The sequence below is a fragment of the Pleurodeles waltl genome, chromosome 10 (genome assembly GCF_031143425.1).
Source record: "Pleurodeles waltl isolate 20211129_DDA chromosome 10, aPleWal1.hap1.20221129, whole genome shotgun sequence".
NCBI classification, from domain to species: domain Eukaryota; kingdom Metazoa; phylum Chordata; class Amphibia; order Caudata; family Salamandridae; genus Pleurodeles; species Pleurodeles waltl.
The window spans coordinates 458,137,304-458,160,906 of record NC_090449.1 but is presented as its reverse complement, the minus strand read 5'-3'; the positions used below and the strand labels follow the sequence as shown (position 1 = coordinate 458,160,906).

The 23,603-nt window shown below is 46.3% G+C and overlaps 1 protein-coding gene across 2 annotated transcripts in view; it reads right to left on the bottom strand.

The window, feature by feature from the left end:
• The window catches only part of LOC138261617 (arf-GAP with GTPase, ANK repeat and PH domain-containing protein 3-like), a 2,246,054-nt gene that overhangs the window by 247,131 nt on the left and 1,975,320 nt on the right, over positions 1-23,603 (bottom strand). For both annotated transcript variants that reach the window (XM_069210744.1, XM_069210743.1), the window contains exon 14: positions 23,382-23,536. In XM_069210744.1, coding sequence (XP_069066845.1) covers positions 23,382-23,536 — 155 coding nt within the window. The remainder of the gene's footprint in view (positions 1-23,381; positions 23,537-23,603) is intronic.

Below are 23,603 nucleotides of genomic sequence, written 5' to 3'. Positions count from 1 at the left end.
TCTCTATCCAAATGAACGTGTTTTCTATAAGTCTGATTCTCATTTCTCTTATGTTGATGCTAATGGTGCATCTCCTCCTTTAAAAAAAAATTCTATGTCCATCACTGTTGTTCTTTACCTGCGATTTTCTGTTGGAGAGTTTCACATAAGAAGCACAAGTCTGCATTTTTTCTTTCAAATTTTGTTTTTTTCATTTGCACAAAATATAAATAATTCAGCTCAGAGATGCTGATTACTAGATTCTTTTGCCAAATGGGGTGCGTAATGTGTTCCATAATCTGGATGTAGCTGTAGTAGGTCTTGACGAGCAAGTGATATATGGTAAAACCCCCTAAAACTTTTGATCAGGTATGGGGGAGTCTGGAAGCTGCTCATCATTGGAGACAGAAAAGAGTTAGGTATCCAAACAGCATTCAATTTCCACCATCCAGATGGGACAGAGACCATAGCTTACAGGGTGGTTCTGAGATCTGTCCCTAGGAGTGTTATGATCTTGCACAGGAAAGTTGGTATCAGTCATGCTGTCTGTGTTTTCTTGTGATGTGTGTTTTGAAGAATAGATTTGTATTAAAAAGAAGATAAGCAGGTTTGTATTTAGAATGAATCAAGGATGTGTAAGTCAATTGAATGTTGTTGAGCTTGACTGACTTGCTTGGTGGGGTTGCCAATAGGAGAACTGTAACCTTGGTTTTAGATTTGCAATGTCTGCAATTAGCTTCAGATACATGTAAATGTGGATAACTGATAAGCAATTTATGAGGCAATTATTCAATATATTTACCTGCTTAGACTCTGACGTACAAATGGAAATTGTAATTCCACTGGTGGAATCAAAGCAATTCTGAGGACCTACATGTACAGAGGCTAATAGCAGCAGATCCAGTCTTGTGGGAAAACTACAGGTCCCAGCAGGTGGTGGTCCCAGGCCCAAAGGCACACCAGCACTGACTCGCGCTCATAAGTGCTTCCATTCTCCTGCAGCGTGGGATGCACCCATCAGAGCCCGAAGGGGGATGGGCTGGCCCACCCCCTTAACATTTCTTGTTTTTTGAGGCGGATTCTTTCTTTGATCCCACGGTACTGTTGCATTTCTAACAGGGACTGTATGACTGACCGATTCGATCACCAAGGGCCCACCCTTACAATGAATATAGTTTTATAAACGGGGAAAAGGATGGCGACAGAGTGTGGGGCTGGGGTGGTGCAAAAGAAAAACTACAAGAAGCAGAAGTATGCAGCAAATAATTGTGTAATGGAAAGGATGACAATCTCCTGGTTGAATGTGAGGAAATACTATCCGCTCCCCCTGACAATGTCCCTGAAGGCACTCAGAGTGCACGCTCTCCAGCTAGCGTGGGTATGTATCACAGGAAAATTCCAGACATGTAAAAAAAACGTGTGACACAGGATTCCGCTCCCATAGGGGCGGGGAGGGGGGGAACATGCTACCACCCACTTCTCAACTCTGGCAGATAAGCCATTGTATGATGGTAGTGATGCCCTTCATTGTAGCAATCGTTTTAGCCCTTTAAACGATATTTTAGATCCATATGATGATCCTGACATAGGTACCATGGTAGGTGTGGTACCAGATGCAAACATAAACCCTATTATTTCTGAAGCCCAGTACACTTCCCACATACAATAGCTAAAGAGGGAGGTTGCTGAGCTTAAATCTATGGTAAATATCTGAACATGTATGGTTAAACAGTTATTGCCAAAAGATGCAACAACCTTCTTTGACTGTGACAATAGTTCCATGCACAGCTCTCTAGACTTCTTTGCTCCGTCGTCAAAATTGTCTCTGTTTACCGGTAATAAGAATCATACCTGTGTTACCTGTCCTGCCACCGTCAGCTTGGCTCTTCGTAGTGGTCACTATGCAGCCGGTGGCAGGACTGGGAACTCAAGACAGGTCTCCACATGCAATGGTCTGGGCTCAGTTAAGGAATCAATAGCCTGCTGTCGACTTTCAAAACCTGTGGATGACAATGTCACCAATCATGTTGTACACCCTACTGCCGATTGGTCCAAATCTACCAACACTGTCTTGATGGTTAATGTGCCCAAATTACATCCTGTGCCTTCTAGGGAAGGGGGATAATCTGTCAGAAATAAGGCAATTCATTGGATCCGACATGTGAGAGGTTGTCACTCTGTGATACGTGAGGACATAATTAAGGCAGTTAGAAGGCCTGATCCTGATTCACACTATGATATAATTGAGTTGACATTTAGGGACAAGAGTATGGTAGATAATTTGGTGTCCCTAAATGCTAGGACAAGCCCCCCTAGGCATTCTTGCATTCAGTTTAAATATCCTAGGCTTTCCTCGCATCGCAAGGCTCGGCTGACCCCCCACTCGGGTTGCAGCTCATATGATTTAAATGTGAATGATTGACTTGTTGTACTGCCTGTGTCCCCTTTAGACCAACCATCTCTGGTCCCCCCGCATATGACATAATTGGCTCTGTTACTGGTGTTCCCTATACCCGCGACTTTGTGTCTACCTACTCCTCTTCTCCTGATAGATCTCATCAGTCAACTCAGGATCATCTAGCCAATCGTGCCAACATTACATCTATGGCCAGGGCATCTTCTCAAAGTGTTGGGATGCGATATGCTTCCTGGAATGTGGTAGGTTTAAGATCTGTTGTCTCCCTTCCAGCCTTTATTTCTTTAATTGAAGACCATGACCTCTCTCTTTTTCATGAAACCTGGGCAGTTGACCCACTGCTCCGGTCTGGCTATTTAAACTTTTATACTCCAGCACTTTCTACTAATAGGGGCAGACCGTCCGGACGCCTAATTACATGGGTCAGACAATCATTAAACTGCCGTATATCTCAGCTATCCATTAACTCCCCTGACATACTAGGCATCCGGTTACTGTATGGGGCAAATGTGGGTATGATTATTCTTAACATCTATGCAAGAGGGGTTAGGGGAGGTTTGGCTTCTGATACCCTCTGCGTTTTGGAGAAAATCCTAAGGCAATGTCCCCGGCACTTTAAAATCATTGTTGCAGTTGACTTTAAGGTCACGTTCAAACCTCTTGACTGGGATGACTGTGGGTTTACTTGTGAGGAGGATAGGACAAGGTCCATCCCTTCCTCGGAAATTCCACCCATTAAAAGGTCGTCGCAAGCTGCCGCCCAGCTAACAACCTTCACTATTAAATTTGGGCTTCAAGCACTCAATGGAAGAACAAAATCTGAAACAAAGGGCTGTTATGCTTAAAATAGGGTTAACCACGCAAGTAGAATCGACTATTGTTTAACTGATAAAAGATTGTGGCCTTTAGTTACTGATATGATAGTCACTGAGAGAACCGAGAGTGATCACAATCTGCTCTTGGTCCTAATATCTGCCCTGTGTAATCAAATGTTTAAGAACAATATCCCTACTATATTATCATCAGGTATAGGTATGACTAATGATAAGCGTCACTTAAACTGGAGTAAGGTATCAGCGCAGCCGGACATTATAAGCTCTGTGAATGCTGCTCTGAGGACCTCATTGGTGCATTTAGAGGCAGGCCTTGCAATTACTGGTGAGCAAATAATTAGATCTCATGCTAATGTTTTGAGAGTATTACGGCTCACTTCTTAGCAGGTACTGACTCTGGTGGTGGAAGGTCTCGAGGGAACCATCATTGGTTCAACAAGGAATGTCAAGCTTCAAATAAACTCTTGAGCCAGGCCACCAAATCCAAGTATGCAGTTGCTAGCCGTCTTATAAGTCTGCTATTTGTAAAGCCAAACGTGAGTAAGATGATAAGTGGTGTGCAGCACTGAATGATACGTGAGAAGAATTGCACTAAATTCTGGTCTCTGGATGCCCGTAGCCCTGATAATAGTGTATTGAATGTTACAACGAACATAGCTGCAGCAGAATGGGTAGATCACTTTAGTCTAATGTATCTGGATGATCATCTCAGTATACTATGTGAATCTGATAAGGTCTTGAGTACCATTACTGACCAAATTCCAAGTCCTTTACCGCTAAAATTGTTTACTCTTTCAGACATATTGCACTCACTAGGTACTTTAAAGTGCAGCAGGGCGTGTGGCCCAGATGGCATTCTGGCAGATTTGTTCGTAACAGATACTGAAATCTGGTAGCGATACATTACTATCTTATCCAATGAAATAGCAGCTGGGACACCAATTCCTGAGTCATGGAAGGGTGCTGTTGTAGTTCCCATTTTCAAAAAGGATGATAGAGCCCTAGCCTGCAACTATAGACCAATTAGCCTACTGGACTGTATGCAGAAGGTCTTCTGCCACTGCCTTGTGGGAAAGATTCAGGACTGGAGGTCGGAGCGTGATATCTTTAGCCCATTGCAAGCTGGCTTTTGCAAGAAAATGTCCACCATTGATCAGGCCTTTAGGTTTTTGCTTCTATATTGGAAGACGGTTTTTATTGGTAAGGGGAATCTGTATGTTGCCTTTGTTGATTTAAAATCTGCATTTGACTTAGTGCCTTGCCAAAAGATGTGGGAAGTTCTTTCTGGGATGGCAATCCCCGCCGACATTCTTTCCTTGTTGGTATGGCTCCATGAGGGCAACTATGCACGTGTTAGGTGGGGTGACTTGGGACAGCTTACTGATACAATTCAAGTGTCAAGGGAAGTACGCCAAGGGTGTGTCTTTGCTCCAATTCTGTTCTCTTTATATATTAATTACATTGTTTCTTCCTTCCTCAAGGTGGAAGCAGATGCCCCGTTTTTAGGTACACATAAAGATCAGGTCTTGCTATTTGCAGATGACACCCTTTTGATATCTAAGACTCCAAGTGGTCTACGGAAATTCCTTACATGTTTTGAGGAATTCTGTTCCGCTCGGGGATTGGAAATCAAAACCTCCAAAACCAAAATGATGGCGTTCAATCCACATAGATCTTTCAAAGGGAAGGGTGCACTTGAAGGTACTCCACTTGAGAAGGTGACCTTGTTTAGCTATCTTGGCCTAATGCTATTGGAGAACATGTCCTGGAAGCCACACATCACCAAGCAGATGTTAAAGCAAAAGCAAATTACGAGGGTTTTAATTAAGGATTTTGGCCTTTCTTATACTAAGCCAATTCGTCTAGAACTCCAGATCTATAAAGCCATTGCTGTGAGCTTTGCTCTTTATGGTGCAGAATTATGGGGGCATGCCAAAGCCCAAGAATTATCAACTGTTGAGAATAATTTCCTAAGAAAGCTCATCTCTCTTCTTTTGACCACTCCATTGCTCCCTTTTTTCAAGAACCTGGCATTAAGAGCATAGGTTATAAGGCCTGCTTATGCCCTCTTTTGTACTGAATGCAGCTCTGGACTACACCATAGCTTTGCCCTACACTGGAGCCCTGCAGGCTGTAATGGAAGCTGATCGCTCCCTTGGCGTTTCTGGGCTCAGATACATTAAACAGTCACTTTACGTGCTTGGGCTCAGTGAGCTTTGGGATTCTCCAAGTGTTGCGCACTTTCCATCGAAACTTGACCTTAGACTCTGAGGAGCTGGGGGCAACACTTTATTCCAAATTATCACTCGCTTTTACCGATCAGAAAGATATGTGTAAATATGAGGCTTTTTGGGATGCAATTCTGGTTCCCAAAGACAGAAAGCTGTACTTTCAGTTTCGTGTAGGAGCCTTACCAGTAAGATCATTCAACAGTCAGTCATCTGAGGGGATGACCTCTTGTCCAGCTTGTAATGCTCCTACTGAAAATCTGCCTCGTTGTATTTGTTTGCCCTGCTTACACAACCCCTTGCAGGAAATGGCTTGCCCCGGCCTGTAGGTTGTTGGGAGTTCGTAGGTCCCTTGTTGCTCTTCGAATCCTTAGATCGGATACCCATTTGGCATTAGTTACTGACATTGCCAAGTTTCTTGGATCAATGTGGATTCTTAGAGCAAAAACTTTATCTATACTTACATTGTGCATTGGTATAAAGGTATGTACTGGAGAAGGCTTACGAGGAGTATCCAGGTTCTCATGTTTTTTATTCTTTTTATATAAAATGTATTGTAACGAATGAATGAATGGTTTTAATCTTATATATATTTATTTATTGTATTTGCTATGCACTTGTATGGCCCATGTAGCGGAAATAAAGTATTTTCATGATGATGACATGTACAGATTGAAGATAACCGGTGAAAGGGTGGAGCCTATATTAATGGAAGGAACAAATGGTTTGAGAATATCTTGAAACTTAAAACCATACTGATTTTCAGAAAGTTACACATAAAAAGAAGATGCATGTCTTTAAAAGTTGGCATGTTTCTAGATGAAGCACATTACAAACTTGACAAAATTACATTATTTATAAGGGTCAATTCAAAACAGGTATACCTGCAATCCACAGAAGTCAAATCACCAAAATGCAAGAAGTAGCGAAAGTGATGTCATACATCAGTTGACCTTAATAACATCAAAGAAAGTGACATCATATGACCTCGAATTCAATTCAATTTGTTTTTCAATTGAAAATCTTTATTCAGACATCCATGGCCATAAAAGGCACCATAAAACACAAAACAAACTGTCACAGATTAATTATATAAAATTTACACAAGTTAAAACAACAGAATTCATTGAAGAGTCAGTGTATTTTTAATTGATTTGCAAAACCACTCCAACAATCCAAACATCCCATTGAATAGCCAAACCATAACCATTACCCCTCCATACCTGTCCTGACTCTGACTGCAGCTTTAAGGAATGAGGACACCCTAAGGCAGATGTCAGGGGTATGTAATGACTGCAAACAAAACAAAGCCTCTCTACATTTTCAGACACCCAGTATTTTAAAAGTGGTTTAAGAAATATACTGCAGGAATAGTTAAAATCAGTACAAAATAAATATAATGCAAAAGTGACTGAACAGATGCCCCATTTAGGGTACAGAACAGGGCCAATCCCCCCAAGGTGCCGAGCTGATTCCCAGGACACAAAATACACCAAACTGTGCCGGCTCTGCAATAAAAGAGACCTCTTCCAGTGTGTCAGTTCTAGCTACAGGTAAAAAGCAGGATCTACTGTGGCAAAACAATCTGTAGAAGATCTGCACGATGTCATTTGCCAACTTTTGTCCAAAGTTTTTTTACTCTGATTTTGTCTTCCTTCCTAATGCTCGTTGGTGAAGTGTATAGGAAGTACAACCCTAACACCTTAAACATTTTGGCAACATAACTCAGCCATGGAATGGAACTCCCTCTGTCCAGTCTGGGGCAGTCCTGAATGACATCCCTGCAAAATTGTGCTCTCTGATTGACTCATGCTAACCCACAATAGTGGTGCCAGCTGAACTCTATCCTCTACATGCCGCTGTTTGAGTTCCACAGGAATTGATGTTAAATGTCCCTAGCCATGAGGACTTCATAATATTTGACATAAGTGACATTCCATAATAATAGCATAAGTAATAAAACAGCATAACACAGATAAATGTCTGTTTTATATACCACCTCTTTTTGACGCCGACATGATCTTTGACAGAGGGGGACAGTACTACTTGCCCTGAAATGTAGCAAGTAATTGAAGCACAGGAGACAGCTATCTTCTAGCTGCGTTCAGATGGGGGTTCCCCTGCCGAGAACATTTTGAAAATAATCGGGACAGACAGTGCATTTTTAAGCAGAATTTTAACATGGAGTGCCAAGCCAATTCAACCTAGAACTCCCACTACTTCATCCCATTTTTGTCAAAATGTGCTGTGTGTGCCCTCACTTGTTAAAAAAATACTCTCATTGTACTAAGCTTAGCATTTTATAATGGATGACTCTTATGCCAAAAAAAAACATTCAATATACACTTGTCCACATTTTGCTATTAATGCTGTGCATACACCATGACTGATCCTTGTGTCAAAAATAACCGTTTGTATGTCAGGGACACCATCTTGTCATGGCCTCTTCCTTTCATATGTCACGATTGTCCTCTGTTACGGCAAGAAATTACCTCAATGTGCTACCAGTGTTTTACCACATGCTGATGCTAATCTGGGTAAAATGAGGTTTTCGACTTGACGATTGACAAAATTACAAAGATAAATGTTTGACGGACTATCTTGCTGAACTTTATGGACAGTGTCAAAATATTGAAGCTGACTTTAATATTGATCTGCGCCAATGCTTTGGAATGTATCTTGATTCAAACCTTAATCAGATTGTGTTTTTGGCACCTTGTGATTAATTAATACTGCCCTCATATGCATTTTGAATTGAGTTTGAGTTTAATTCTCATGACTTAGTATTGTAAGCAAAAGGGAAATAAAAATTACTAAACCTTTACTAAGGTGTGGTTATTTATGGCTGAGAAGTCATGGTGTGTGACAATTACTGACTTTAATTGATTATTGATTTGACTAATGATTATTGTGTATTGATTACTGCCTACTATGCTAGAGCTATGGCAAGATTATTCTAAGCGAGTCAAAAGGTTCATCGAACTATATGCATCCCCTTGTAAGTTTATTTATGAAGGACCGGCTCGTTAACACACTCATACATACTGACACTCACTTGCACTAATTCTTAGTCCCCCTTCAAAAATCTTCCTCACCCATTCATTAGTCAGTTAGTTGCACTAGCATTCACCCCGTTCACTCTTACTCATATTTTGTCACTCACTCTGATTCTGACTCATTCTAACTTATCTTCACTCACTCATTCACAATCATTCACTAGTAATTCATTCTCACTCACACTTTCTAACACTCCTTTTCATTCATTCTTAATCATTCTCAATCACCCACTATCTCTCACTTGCAGTCGTCACTCTCGCTTGCACTCACTCTGTGTCACCCACTCATAGTCACTGAGATCAAATCTCAATACAGTTACTCATCACCTGCCATTGGTTCACACTGACTTTCACTCCCACATGCTCACTCAGGTACACATGCTCACCTGTATTCACACTGTCACTCTCACACAAACAGACTCTAACTTAACTATTGGGAAATGTACAGTGTATTGTATTAGGTTGTTTGTATTTGTACACAATTATTTGTGAACACTGCACCTTCTGCACTCTATGATTTACTTTCTCACACATTGCTACATTTTATATTGCAAAATTGAAATGAATATAAGTACGATTTGATCGGTGATCCAGCGTTACTGATTACATTGTTTGCATTTTAGAACGACTAATCAATTAATTTGCATAATAATTAATTGAGAGTTATGACAGGACCTTGTGATCCATCAGCAATTGGTTCTGTTATAGTAAGACCCAGGTGACAATTGTGGAATATTGATGTGGTTTACACCCCTGCACCGTGGGCATATTGGGTAGTCCTTGTTGTTGACAATATTTACATTTCAGGCACTCTTTGAAATAGTGTTTTTTTGTTTTTTTACATAGGAAGATATACCTAGTTGTTCCAGATAATGTTAAGGCATAAAAATAGTAATTCTGCATAAAGTGCACAGGAAGGGGTAGTGCTCTGCATTGTGAGCTTGAGCAACATCCCTATTCGAACATCTAATGCACAATTTATTTTACTGCAAGTCATATCCTGTTTAATGGAAAAGGGACTTGGATAGAGTCAAACAGTTTTGAGAACAGTTTAAGTACTTCTCTTCCATGGGAGTTTGTGTGAGCTGTTGCGTAACCTGAAACTCTGGCCCAGGTGTGCATGGTTTGGCTTCCCTACCAATGGATGCCTGGACTGAGTTCAGTGCACCACTGCTTCAGAAGGGGAGTGCAGGTAATTGTAGCTGCACACAACCCACTGAGTGTACCTGCTGGTGTGGTGTCCCTGCTTTCTGGGTTAACAGTCCCATAAAGGGTTCAGGGGCGCAGTGGTAATTCAAACCCAATTTCATTGTATAGAATACCACGCTCAAGCCCTGCACTGTAAAAAGACACTATATATATCTAAATGTATTTATTTCAATAGCCTTAGCCTGTTGCTTAGTACGAGTGATAACCTTCCAAAATTTAGTTAAAACAGCACTTAAGCATGCTGATAGTAACAACAATAAAATTAACAGCTTTAACATAATTAGAATGCTCCTAGCACCCTGTTGCCTCAACAACTACTTCTATGTGCTACGCTATCCCTCTAGAGTTCCTTGGGACCCACAGAACTGCATACTTATTCTCAGCAGATCAGCTGAAATTATCAGACCTCAGCCAGGACCAGTGTGTTCTCTCGGAAGAAAAACACATGATCAGCTGAGCTCAGCTCCTTCCATGTCTGAATTGACTCCTTGCATAGTGAAGGCTATTGTCTGGCAGCACCTCTTGTGGTAACCTGGAGCTAAAGCCTCTCAAATGTAGTGGTCCGTTCATGGGGTTTATATAGGGTTGACTACTGACCATTAGCCTACATTGGGAGGGGTTCCAATAATCTGAGGCATAACTGGTCTGAAGCAGCATGATGAAAGTATGTGAACTTGGACTATCTACTTATTTTACAGGTATACTCTCAGATTTTTAAATGTAGACTTTACGTAGCTTTTAGCAGATTTGTGTCACCTTACGTGTCAGCAAAGTCACTGATTAGATAAACTGACACTTTTACGAGTTCTGTGAAAGATACTGACATACTGAATGTCGACTAAAGGCAGACAGTCTATTTGAATGTGGTCAAAACGGAGTCTGGCTATGGGATTTTGTGACAGAGCAGGGGAGTAAGAAGCATACTCCCATGTTAATCTGTATTCACAACTACCAATCAAAGAAGACTACGGATGTGAAGGAAGAACGTTTTACACCATGTACTGCTTGAACAGTGAAGAGGGAGCACGTAGCAGGGTCTGGTGTTTGGGAGCGAGGGTTGTGGAGTTAAGTAGGGTTAAGGTCTTCTGTGATGTACACATTTAAAATTGAATTCTCCATGGCTGGGGGCAAGCTAACAGAGACTGGACTCTCTGTAGTGCAGTCAGCAGTGAATGACAAATCACTTCAACACCTCATAATGGGTAGTAAGCACTATGAAAATGCAATTAAAATAAAGTTACTTACCTTTGGCAACAATTTATCTGGTAGAGACATATCCTAGTTGCAGATTCCTTATCTTAGAATTTCCCACAGACATCGGACTCGATCTAGAGATTTTTCTTCGAGCAGTATCCTTGTGCGTGGTCAGGTGGCGTCAGTCGACTCTGCGAGCATCGTTGGCATTGTGATGACATTGTGGCTTGTACATACTTGCTGCTTCTGCACAGTGATGTCGGTTTCCTTTCACGACTTTCCACGCCAAAGCGCGAAGCCATGAAGAACACTGAAAATGGTGCGCCAGAGCTAAGGCCCCGAATGGAGACTCCCTGTCCCTAGAAATCAGTTCGCAAGCGGGGAGGATGGGTGGGTCGGTAAGGAATATGCAACTAGAATTTGTCTCTACCAGATAAATCGTTACAGAAGGTAAGTAACTTGTTCATGTGATAGAGACTTCTGGTTGCAGATTCCTTACATCAGAATAGATACCCAAGCAATGCCATCCTCAGTGGTGGGCTGCGAACCAAGATCATACTAGAAAGTCCTGCAGGACCGAATGACCAAAGTAGCTGTCCCTGTGGACCCGACTGTCCAGGCAGTAATGCTCCGTAAACATGCGCAGGCATGCTTACGTGGCTGCCTGACAAATATCCAGGACAGGAACTCCATGTGCTAACGCTGTGGTAGCAGCAGTTGCTCTGGTGGAATGAGCGTGCAAGCCCTCAGGGGGTTGCTTCATTGTCACAGCGTAGCACATTTTGATGCAAAGAAGTACCCATCGTGAAATGGTATGCTTTTGCACCACCATCACTTTCTTCGCACCCACATATCCAACAAACAGTTGATCGTCCAGCCAGAAATCTTGAGTATGATTGAGGTAGAATGCCAACGTTCTTTTTGGATCCAGGCGGTGGAGTCTCTCCGCCTCATGAGAAGGATGTGGAGGTGTGTAAAACTTAGGCAAAGTGATGGACTGGCCTACAAGAAAAGGTGAAACTACTTTGGGAAGGAATGAGGCCCTAGTGCGTAACACCACTTTGTCAGGGTGAATAGACGAAAATGGGGGCTTTGAAAAAAGAGCCTGAAGCTCACCCTCTCTGCGAGCAGAGGTGATGGCAACAAGAAAAATGGTTTTGAAAGTAAGGAGCCATAAGGGACAATTGTGTAATGGCTCAAAAGGAGCATGCATCAAGTAAGTAAGGACACGATTGAGGTCCCACTGAGGCATGCTAAACGGAGAGGGAGGAAACAAATGGGTGAGACCCTTAAGGAATCTACCAACAATAGGAGACTTAAAAAGGTAAGGATTATCAGGCAATCTAAGAAAGGCTGAGATAGCCGATAAGTAACCTTTAAGGGTGCCCAAAGCAGAGCCCTGCTGGGCCAAAGAAAGAATGAACAAAAGAACCTCAGAGAGAGGAGCCAAGAGGGGATTGATAGACTTGTTGGTACACTATGCCACAAATTTATGCCAACGACAGGTGTATCCCGTTTTGGTGGAGGGACGCCTGGCTGCCAAAAGAACATCACAGACTTCGGGTGGAACTTCAAAAGCCGCCAACTGCCGCCGCTCAATGTCTACGCATCAAGGAGAAGACTGGACAGGTTCGGGTGGAGAACCGTCCCCCACTGCTGCGACAGAAGATCCTCCCGAAGAGGCAGTCTGAGTGGAGGATCGGTGGCCATGCTCAGTAGCTCTGGATACCATACTCTCCATGCCCATTCCTGAGTCACCAAGATTACTTGGGCCCGGTCGTTTTTGATTTTCTTCAGAACTCTGGACAGAAGTGGTATAGGCGTAAAGGAGGCCGGAGTTCCACTCGAAACGAAAAGCGTAGCTGAGTCAATGGCGCCTTGGAAATTCCAATGCGCAAAACAACTGTCATTGTGTGTTCTCTGCAGAAGCGAACATATCTAACGAAGGCTCTCCCCACTTCTGAGAGACCTCGCGCCACCTCCGGATACAGACGCCATTCGTTATCGGCTGTGCATAAACCGCTGCGTTCATCTTCTCTGACAATCAGAGAGCCCGCCAGATGTTGAACCACCAGGTTAATGCCCTGATGTGCCAGCCATGTCCAGATGCGCAAAGCCTCCTGACAAAGGGTCCAGTACTCCACTCAGCCTTGTTTGTTGCAGTACCACATGGCAGTAGTGTTGTCTGTGAACACCTGCACCACTTTCCCTTTGAGAGGGAAGGAATGCTTTTAATGCAAGCCTGATCACTTGGAGCTCCGAAAAAGACTGACGTGGAGTCCAGACTCCACCGGAGACCAGAGAGCTCTGATCTCTGCCTCTCTCATGTGGCCGCCTCATCCCAGGAGTGCCGCGTCTGTCACTACTGACAGATCTGGTTGGGGATGGAAAGGGATCTGCTGTTGACTCCCCTCCGAGAGTTGGACCATGTCGGAGAGATTTCCCTGATGCTGCGCCCACTGGAACTTCAAGTCCCACTGCACAGCCCATAAATGCCATCTAGCATGTGTCACTAGTAGAATGCATGAGGCCATGAGGCCCAGCAGCATAGAGTCATTCTCACCAAAACCCAGAATAGAGGCTGAAATATCAGAATCATAGCCTGAATATCCTAGACTCACTTTGTGGGAGGATAGGCCCGAAACTGCACTGTGTTCAGAACAGCCCCAATGAAAGTGAGTGTCTGAGAGGGAGTCAGAGTGACCCCAGTGCGTGTAAGAGGTTTGCTGCAGTCTGAAGGTGGGAGATGACTTTCTGGGATGTGTCCACCTTCAACAGCCAGTCACCGAGGTAGGGGAAGACTGAAACCCCTAACCTGAGCAGATGAGCTGCAACCACTGCCATCACTTTCATGAACACCCAAGGGGCGCTGGTAAGGCCAAAGAGAAGCACTGTAAATTTAAAGTGCTCGTGACCTACCACGAATCGTAGGCAACGTCTTTGGGCAGGCAAGACGGGGATATGAAAATAAGCTTCCTTCAAGTCCAACGCTACCATCCAGTCTCATGGGTCCAAGGCAGACAGGAACTGAACCAGGGTGAGCATTTTGAACTTCTCCATTTTGAGGAAGCGATTGAGGGCCTGGAGGTCTAGGATAGGATGTAAGCCTATGTCCTTTTTGGGCACCAGAAAGAAAGGGGAATAACAACCACAACCTACTTCTGGCACAGGGACACTCTCTATGACTCACTTGGCCAAGAGAGTCACTACTTCCTTGCGGAGAAGGCCCAGATGATCCTCCGGTAAGGGGCCATAGGATGGAGGCTTGGGGACTGAAGCAGTGGTGAGGGTGGCTGGGCAGACCTCTGGTTCCCTGTCCCACAATCCTGTGGGATTCCGGGTTCCTGGCTACGCAGGGGCTAAACAGCATGGGTGGCACAGTGGCTGGGAAAGGGACGTGAAAGGGAGCCCCTTCCGTGGCCACGAAAGGGCCGAAAGGCAGACTATTGGGGACGAGGGGAAGTCAAAAGGCTGAGGGACCCAAGCCGTAGCCCGGAGCCCTTGAACCGCTCAAGCAGTAAGTCCGCCTTGTCTCAAAGAGACAGATGCCATTAAAGGCCATGTCCATAAGGGTCTGTTGGACATTCCCTGATAAACCGGATGTCCACAACCAGGTGTGGCACCTAAAGGCCACCATGGACACAACCGATCTACCCAGTAGGTCAGTCGTGTCAAGCCCACATCAACTAGTGAACTTCGCCGCGTCTCTCCCATCAGCAACTGCTTAGGAGATGATAGTCCAGGCCTCCTCCAGTATCTGCAGCAAGACATGCAAGACCATATCCCACAGGAAGTGAGTATAATGGCCCAAAATGCATGTGGTGTTCACTGACCACAATGCCAGACTGGAGGAAGAAAACATATTCTTCCCAAGTTGGTCCATTCTCTTTGATTCCCGATCCGGAGGTGCGGAAGGGAATGCACCAGATGATGTGGATGCCTGGATAACAAGGCTCTCAGTCGTGGGCTGTTGGGACAGGAATTTAGGGTTGTTCGGGCGGGCCGATGGCGGCGAGCGATTGCCTGTTTACAGGAGCCCCTGTGCTGGGTCTGTACCAAGTACCCAGAAGGACATCAGTGAGGGCTTCATTGAAAGGAAGGAAAGGCTCAGATGTGAAAGCCCCTAGTTGAAGCACCTCCATCAGGAGATTAGACCTGACTTCAACAGTAGGCAGTTCGAGGCCAAGGACCTCAGTCGCCCTACTGACCACCATAGAATAAGTGGCTCCCTCTGCCGTAGCCATGGTAGGAGGACAAAGCATGCCAGCATCTGGAGAAGTATCCAGACCACTGGCCTTGCCCAGTTCCTATGCCCAGTCATCCTAGTATTCATAAGGGTCCAGGGACCCTTCCAATCCTTCCCCGTAATCATACCCATAAGAAAAAGGATCTGAATCCAACCTGGGGTGAATAGACCCCATAGAAGAAGAGGATGGGTAGATCGTGGGCACAACTGAGGTCAGGAGAGTCGACGTTCGAACCAGTGCCGGGGAAGGTCTCGAAGGTACGACTGGGGTTGGTACATATCCAGTAGCTGATCCGGAGGGCCTCAGTGGCCGGGGCCAGAGCCACCGGTGTGGAGAACGAATGGCCCTCAGCCGAACTCCCAGGGTCCGAAGGTGCCATATGGGGGTCGGACTGCTCAAAACTGAGATGAATAGCCTCATAGAATTCTTTCAATTGGGCAGGGATCACTCCGGCTCCCAGAAAGTCGGGGAGGTACAGAGAAGACCCAGAAGAAGGCTCGGAGGACGGAGGCCTTGAGCATTGACGCTCCTCCCGAATCTTATCAGCCGAGCAATGGGGTGAAGTCGTAGGATGCCTAGCCTCCTTGGACTTCTTCTTCTTACCTCAGTGACCCGAAGACTTGGAGGACGACAAGTGGTGGTGACTCCACGAGTGGTCTTGAGACCTTCCTTTCGAGCGAGACCGAGATTGATGCTGAGTCGAGTGCCAGGCCGCCATAAGCTTGAGGGAACACTCCCTCAAGGCCTTTGGGTGCTTGGCCTAGCACTCGGAGCACGACTTCAGGTCGTGGTCATGCTCCAGGCACCAGAAACAGACCCGTGCGGATCTGTCACTGGCATCATGTGGTGACAAGCCTCGAAAGGCTTGAAACCGGCCTTCGGGGACATCCTTGACACACCAAAAATTCACCAAAAACTCGACAAAAGAGTCAAAATCAGTCAAAAATTGACCAGAGTAGCTTTCTCCAGATCAGCACGTGGCGCAGAAAGAAAAGAATCAATCAATCAATCAATCAATCAATTTGTAAAGCGCACTACACACCCGTGAGGGTTTCAAGGCGCTGGGGGGGGAGGGTGCTGCTACTGCTCGAAGAGCCAAGTCTTGAGGAGTTTTCTGAAGGAAAGAAGGTCCTGGGTCTGTCGTAGATCCGATGGGAGGGTGTTCCAGGTCTTGGTGGGGAAGTACGAGAATGAACTGCCGCCGGAAGATTTGCACCGGATGCGGGGGATGGAGGCGAGGGCGAGGTTTGCGGAGCAGAGATGCCGGGTGGGGGTGCAGAAGCGGAGTCTGTTGTTCAGGTATGTTGGTCCGGTGTTGTGGAGTGCCTTGTGTGCGTGGGTGAGGAGCTTGAAGGTGATCCTCTTGTTGACGGGGAGCCAGTGAATGTCTTACGTGGGGGGTGATGTGGCAGTGGCGAGGGATGTTGAGGATGAGTCGGGCGGAGGCGTTTTGGATGCACTGGAGGCGTTGTAGGAGTTTGGATGAGATACCGGTGTAGAGGGCGTTGCCGTAGTCGAGTCTGCTGCTGACGAGGGCCTAGGTTACTGTTTTTCTTGTTTCTGTTGGGATCCATTTGTAAACTCTGCGGAGCATGCAGAGGGTGTTGTAGCAGGAGGAGGAGATGGCGCTGACCTGCTTTGACATGGAGAGTGAGGAGTCGAGGGTGAAGCAGTTTCGTGCGCTGTCAGTGGGTGTTGGTGGGGGACCCAGCGTGGTCGGCCACCATGAGTTGTCCCAGACGCAGGGGGTGCGCCCAAGGATGAGGACCTCTATTTTGTCCAAGTTCAGTTTTAGCCGGCTGTCTCTCATCCAGTCGGCGATGGATTTTAGTCCCTCGTGGAGGTTGGTTTTGGTGGTGTGCGGGTCCTTGGTGAGGCAGAGGATAAGTTGGGTGTCGTCGGCGTAGGAGATGATGTTGAGGTTGTGCTGACGGGCCACTTGTGCGAGGGGGGCCATGTAGATGTTGAACAGAGTCGGGCTGAGGGATGAGCCCTGGGGTACGCCGCAGATGATGTTGAAGGCTTTGGATTGGTACGGGGGGAGGCGGACTCTTTGGGTTCTGCAGGCGAGGAAGGATGCGGTCCATTCGAGGGCCTGGTCCTGGATTCCTGCTGCGTGGAGGCGGGATTTTAGAGTGTGGTGATAGATGGTGTCAAAGGCGGCTGATAGGTCTAGGAGGATGAGGGCTGATGTTTCTCCATTGTCGAGGTGGCTTCTGATGTCGTCTGTGGCGGCGAGGAGGGCAGGTTTGGTGCTGTGGTTGCGTCTGAAGCCGGACTTAAAGGGGTTGAGGATGTTGTTGTCTTCGAGGTACCGGGTGAGCTGAGTGTTGATGATTTTCTCGATGACCTTTGCCGGGAAAGGGAGCAGAGAGATGGGCTGGAAGTTTTTCAGGTCCTTGGTGTCTGCCTTTGGTTTGTTGAGAAGGGTGTTGATTTCGGCGTGTTTCCAGCTTTCTGGGAATCTTGCAGTTTCGAAGGAGATGTTGATGGCTTTCCGTAGGTGTGGTGCGATGGCTGTGTCTGCTTTGTTAAAGATGTAGTGTGGGCAGGGGTCTGATGGTGATCCGGAGTGGATGGAGTTCATGGTCTTGCGGGTTTTGTTGTCGCTGATGCTGGTTCAGGAGGTCAGTCGGCTGGAGCGGGTGGAGTTTGTAGTGGGTGGGGTAGGAGCGTCCGGAGTGTGAGGGGATTTGAAGCTGTAGTGGATGTCCGTGATTTTTCGGTGGAAGGCGGTTGCTAGGGCGTCGCATAGTTCTTGGGAGGGGGTGGTGTCGTTGACGGTGGTATTTGGGTTGGAGAGTTCTTTTACGATGCTGAAAAGTTCTTTGCAGTCGTGGGCGCTGTTTTCTAGGCAGGTCTCGAAGGAGGATATTTTTGCTAGCCTGATGAGTTGGTGGTGTTTGCGTGTAGCATCCTTGAGTGCAGTGTGGTTGTCTGGAGTGCGTTCGAGTAGCCATATTTGCTTGAGTTTTCGGCAGTGGCATTTGGAGGCTTGGAGGTCGTCGGTGAACCAGGTGGCTTTTTTGTTGATGTGGTTGTTGGAGGGTTTTCTGAGTGGAGCAAGGCGGTCGGCGCAGTCGTTGATCCATAGTTTGAGGTTGTGTGCGGCGATGTCAGGGTCGGTGGGGTTGACAGGCGGTTTCTGGGCAAGGGCGTTGGTTAGTTGAAGTTCGGTGACTTTGCCCCATCGTCGGCGGGGTGGTTGTTCGGTGAGGTGGTGTTCTGTCTGCTTCTTGAAGGTGAAGTGGACGCAGTGGTCTATAGATGAGTGTTCCTCTGAGCATGGTGTTGGGGTCGGTTCGGACTTGGAAGTGAAGGAGTTCGGCGGCGATTAAGGAGTCGTCCAGGGTGGTTTTGACTTTGAGGGTGGCTTTGTGGACGATGGCTATGCCTACTCCGGTTCTGTTGGTGCGGTCTCGGCGAGCGACTTTGTATCCGTTCGGGATGGCGATGTCGGGTGCTGAGGAGTCGTTCCACCAAGTTTCGGTTAAAAAGGCCACGTCCGGGGAGGTGGAGTCAAGCAGGTCCCAGACTTCGATGGCGTGCTTGCGTGCTGAGCGGGTGTTGAGGAGTATGCAACGGAGGTGATTGGTCTTGATCCTAGGAGGTATGTGGGCTCTGTTGCAGGTGAAGCTGCAGTTGTGGCAGGAGAAGGGTCTGTGCGTGCTCTTTGGAGAGGCCTGGAAGCAGGTGGTGTCTCGGCTGGTGTTGAGTGCGCGGAGGGTGTAGGAGTCGTAGTGAATGCTGGCGGGGTGGCTGTTGCTGGGGCCAGGGGTTCTGGTGCTGGGCACGGTCCAGGCGTGGACGGGCACAGACGGGCTTGCCTTTGGCGCGCCGCGGCTGCTATAAGAGGAGGGGAGGGTGGGAGTGGCAGCTGGGAGGCGGGAGGGCCTGACGAATGAGATGGCTGGGGGCGCAGGGGACGCAGCGGCGGGAAAGCAGGCAAAAAGAAACGGTGAGAAGGAGGGTGAGGCAGAAAGGGGCCACAGGGGATGCAGCGGCGGGAAAGCAGGCAAAAAGAGAACGTGAGAAGGAGGGGGGAGGTGGGAGGGGACGCAGCTGCGGGAAACCAGGCAAAAAGAAATGGTGAGAAGGAGGGGGAGACAGGAGGGGACGCAGTGGCAGGAAAGCAGGCAAAAAGAAACGGTGAGAAGGAGGGGGGAGGTGGGAAGGGCCGCAGGGGATGCAGCGGTGGGAAAGCAGGTAAAAAGAAAGGTGATAAGGAGGGGGGAGGCGGGAGGGGCCGCAGGGGACGCAGCGGCGGGAAAGCAGGCAAAAAGAAGCAGTGAGAAGGAGGGGGAGGTGGGAGGGGCCGAAGGGGACGCAGCAGTGGGGAAAAAGGAAGGAAAAAAATGTGGAGTGGAGGTGGCGTGGATGGCGGAGCGGGGAGCGACCTGCCTGCAGAAGCTCTGACGTCAACGTGCAGAAGCGGCGTCTATGTACTTCTCCTGATGTCATCACAGCGCCCACAATGCCCACAGAGTCGACCGATGCCACCTGACGACACACAAGGGTACTGCTCGAAGAAAAAATCTCTGGATCTAGTCTGACACCTGGGGGAAAGTCTAAGGTAAGGAATCTGCAACGATGTACTTATGTAGCTCCTCGGAGAATTGAAGAAAAAACATTAATTTCTGATGTTAAACATGGTAAAGAGATACTCTCCTAGAGGCTGAACTGTGCAACCAGGAAACCTGGGATAAATCCCAGCTTGACCAAATTGTGCAATCCAAGGCAATTACTTTACTACACAGTGACGCCTTTTCCTTGAAATACATCAGTTCAGAATATGTACTGTATGAATATCTCCTGTAGATAATTTTGCTTCTTCAATTTAACAAACATAGTCCACATCGAGGGTGCAACAGACTTTTCTCTTGGTTCATTAATGACATCATGTTAGTGGTAAGCGAGATGCCTCCGTGGGCAATGGTAGATGTTCATTACATGTGATGCTGCATACTGCTGTGCAGTTAAAAGGTGTTTTGGTTCCTGGTTATTTCTGTTTTTGGCAGTAACTGTGATCTAGGTTTGTTGCTGACAAAGAGGATGTGCTGAATCAGATGCATTATTTTGAGGGGTCTTGTATAATGCACACACTTCCAACTATGTACTCATCCAGGGTGTAGTGTACAACGCAGGCTTGTCTAAGCTGGAATAGACAGCACTCTGGAAACCATGCATAAACGTTTACAGGCAGGCCACTCTTTATGCCCAGCTGCTGGTGAGAGCTACAACCCTCTTTTTCTGCAATTCTGAAATAGATATGTTAAAGGTGATAGTGAACTAGGCAGAAGTGACACCATGAAGACGTGATACCATTATCTTAAGCCATCCATACCTTTCTTGGCCCAGCTCTCATAGGCACATCCCCCAGCCAAGCTCACCAACTAAAACCATTGGCTCCATTCACCAGTCCTAGTTCAGGAAAAGTCTGTTGGGCAATGGTCTACACCAGTGCCCCCCCCCCGCCTTCACATCTCCAGCAGCACTAGGGCCACCATGAGCGAGGCTATAAGCAAGCAGAGATCCTGGTCCTAAGCAAGAAGCATATCGGATAAGAAGCAAGTGAACGGTCCTGTTCAGTCAGGTACAGCGCCATTGGTCCACTCAGCTAAAATGCACAGCATGCTTATTAAAATGTGAAGCACGTTTTGATTGGTTAGCCTCCTCCGTGTTCCTTAATTTTGCAGACCCATAACTTCAGTTAATTGGTGGCATAAACAGCGCCTTTCCCCTGCCACAAAAGCCACCCCATCTTCAACAGCTGTCCTAAAAGTAAGAATGCCAGAAATACTTTCTGACGTTCCAGTTTTACTGAGACTCCTTAAAATTGTGTATTTTCTTTTTAAAAGTATGTAGGCTTTCTACTTCCTCTGTTGTAACGAAGAGGCAGACAGTGCAGGAAGGTAGTGCACAGGGAACTGCTGCTGACCCTGATGTTACTGGCAGCAGGCAAGCACAGCGCTTATCAATGAGTTACCCTTAGCCCACCCCTGTACACCACTAGTCCACACTCCTGTGAAACCGGCAGCACTGAAGGATCCCAGTCAATACCTTTGGACTAGACAATCCCTGGGAGCTCCAAAGAGGCAGCTGCCGCCAGCTGCACTTTAGGACCACTATATATACTATATAAAAGTATATATATACTCTTATTGTGCCTCCCACCTCATCAAGTGTTAACAGCGCCCTTTCTGAGAGCCCAGTTGATTTCATTCAACATTGCTCTGTGTTATACCTATTCTTTTCAAGGGAACAGAAGGGGACACTTTTTACTAAACAAAACTGTTCTAAACACAACTCATCATGTACATATGTATATGGTTTTATGTCTTTGACAAGGATATAACAATGTATTTAATTATTAATATAAAATGACAATGCATGTATATTTAAACATGACAAAAAATATGTGTAGGTATGTAGAGGATGTTACATATGTACATGTGCATGTGTAATGGTTTATGCTTCCTTGTACATGATATACATATTGTAAAAAAAAAAAAAGCAGTAGTACACATAACAGTTTATGTATATTTATGCATTACATAAATGGTATGTCTTATCTAACACCGTCCTCGGCTTTGGCTGGGCTCTGTTCCTTGACCGACATTTCCACGGCCAACCTTCGGGTCCTGCAATGCTCCCTGCCTGGGTGGCAGGGTTCTCGCAGCTACCTCTTGCCTTTGTCTACTCCTGGACCAAGGGTGGGATATTTGCTGGATCCTTCATCTGCCTCACTGTTCATGTGTTGGGGCTGGCCAGTATTTGTGGCTGGCTGAATAATTTTAACAATATGCCACCTATTAACCCCCCTTTGGTCATCTACAAGGTCTCTTTGCATCTGCAGACCGTATTTAATGGACGGCGACCCATCTGCATGGTATTGGGTGATGTTACCCTAACAGGTTTATGGCCTTCCTCCATGCCAGATTGTAATGTCACTCCTCTGTTATTTGCCCCCACCCTTCTCCACTTGATGATGTTGCTCTGCGGTCTCATGCCCCTCACATTCCACTAGACGAAGAACCATTCAACAATCTCCCAAAGCTCCTCCCCCTGCATAGAGACAAGCCATTTGCCAGAAAAGCAGTAAAGATCCTGATGGTGCTGTCTTTTTGAGCCTACATGTAGCTCCTGACATCAAGGAAGTACTTTTGCATCCAATGGCATTGATTCAGCTGCCCGAATGATGGCTAGGCCACCTTGATTTCACAGAAGACAGAGCGCACTGGGTCAACATCTTTTAATTTGCACAGTGGGCTAAAGATGCCCATTGCATTGGGAGATGTGCTGATGCAAGCACAGTACATGCATGCAGGCAGCATAATTGGCCAGTTATCGCCAATATCGCCAGTCTGCCCCCCCACCCCCCTCCTCCTCCCAGAGAACACTTTGGGATAGGAAGGTATGACATACTCCTGATTGTCTGCAGAGCTGACCTTAAGGGGCGTCCTACGGCTCTCGCTCTCTTCGGAGCACTGCATACTCATAGTGCCTTATGTAATGTTTTGGATTGCCACTATAAGCCATCGGAGGTCACAAAATCAGTGCCACAATCAGGAACACAGGGGCAGTCTCGACCTTATGGTCGTTGTTTGGGGCCCCACTTTCTTCCTTTCAACTAGTTTTTTATTACAGTAAGAGTGAATAATATATTATACACCATTGGTGTAAAAAAAATGGAGTACAGTTAGCTGGAATGTGAACCTTCTTGGTAGCTGAGGTAAGTAAAAAAAACTCGTTTAAATGTATGTTGTGTGCATGCTTGCAGGTGACAGTGTGTTTATGTGAGAGAGTGTGTGTATGAGTGAATGTGTGTGTATGTGTATGCATGTGTGTGTGACTGAAAGTAAAGATGAACTGTCGTGTGATGTCACTTCCGCTATTCCAGCCATTTTGGTGATTTGACGCCCATGTGCTGTTGTTAAGTGCTGGTTGCTAAACACCACCACCGGAGCTGCTTTTATTGTGACGTGCCTTTTCTATCAGTCGCAAACTTGTGGAGAACTCAGGTACCAGTTCATAGAAGTTTGATAACGCTCTGAGTTGAGTTGTGGCAGTGTGCTCCCTGATTTCAGAAAAGTTAAGTTGGTGCTCGTAGATTAGATCTGAAGTTAGCAATGCTTGTGTTGCGGCGTAGAAGGGCGAGAAGCTCACAGCTCGGACGCAAGAAGGAGGGTTAGACACTTATTCTTAGGATTCATTCTTACCTTACTCTTCACACTCTCACAAGACTGAAGACTGGCGAAGATCTGGCTCTCAATGGCCTGTACCCAGAGCTCTCTCTCCTCATACACCGACGCCTCAAAGTGCCAACTTTGTCCGGTTAGTGACACAATGATAAACTCAAACGACTCCTCTTGTTCTGGAAAAAGTAAAACATCCATGAACCAAATCAAATAAATAAAAAACAATTATTTGGACATTGTCTA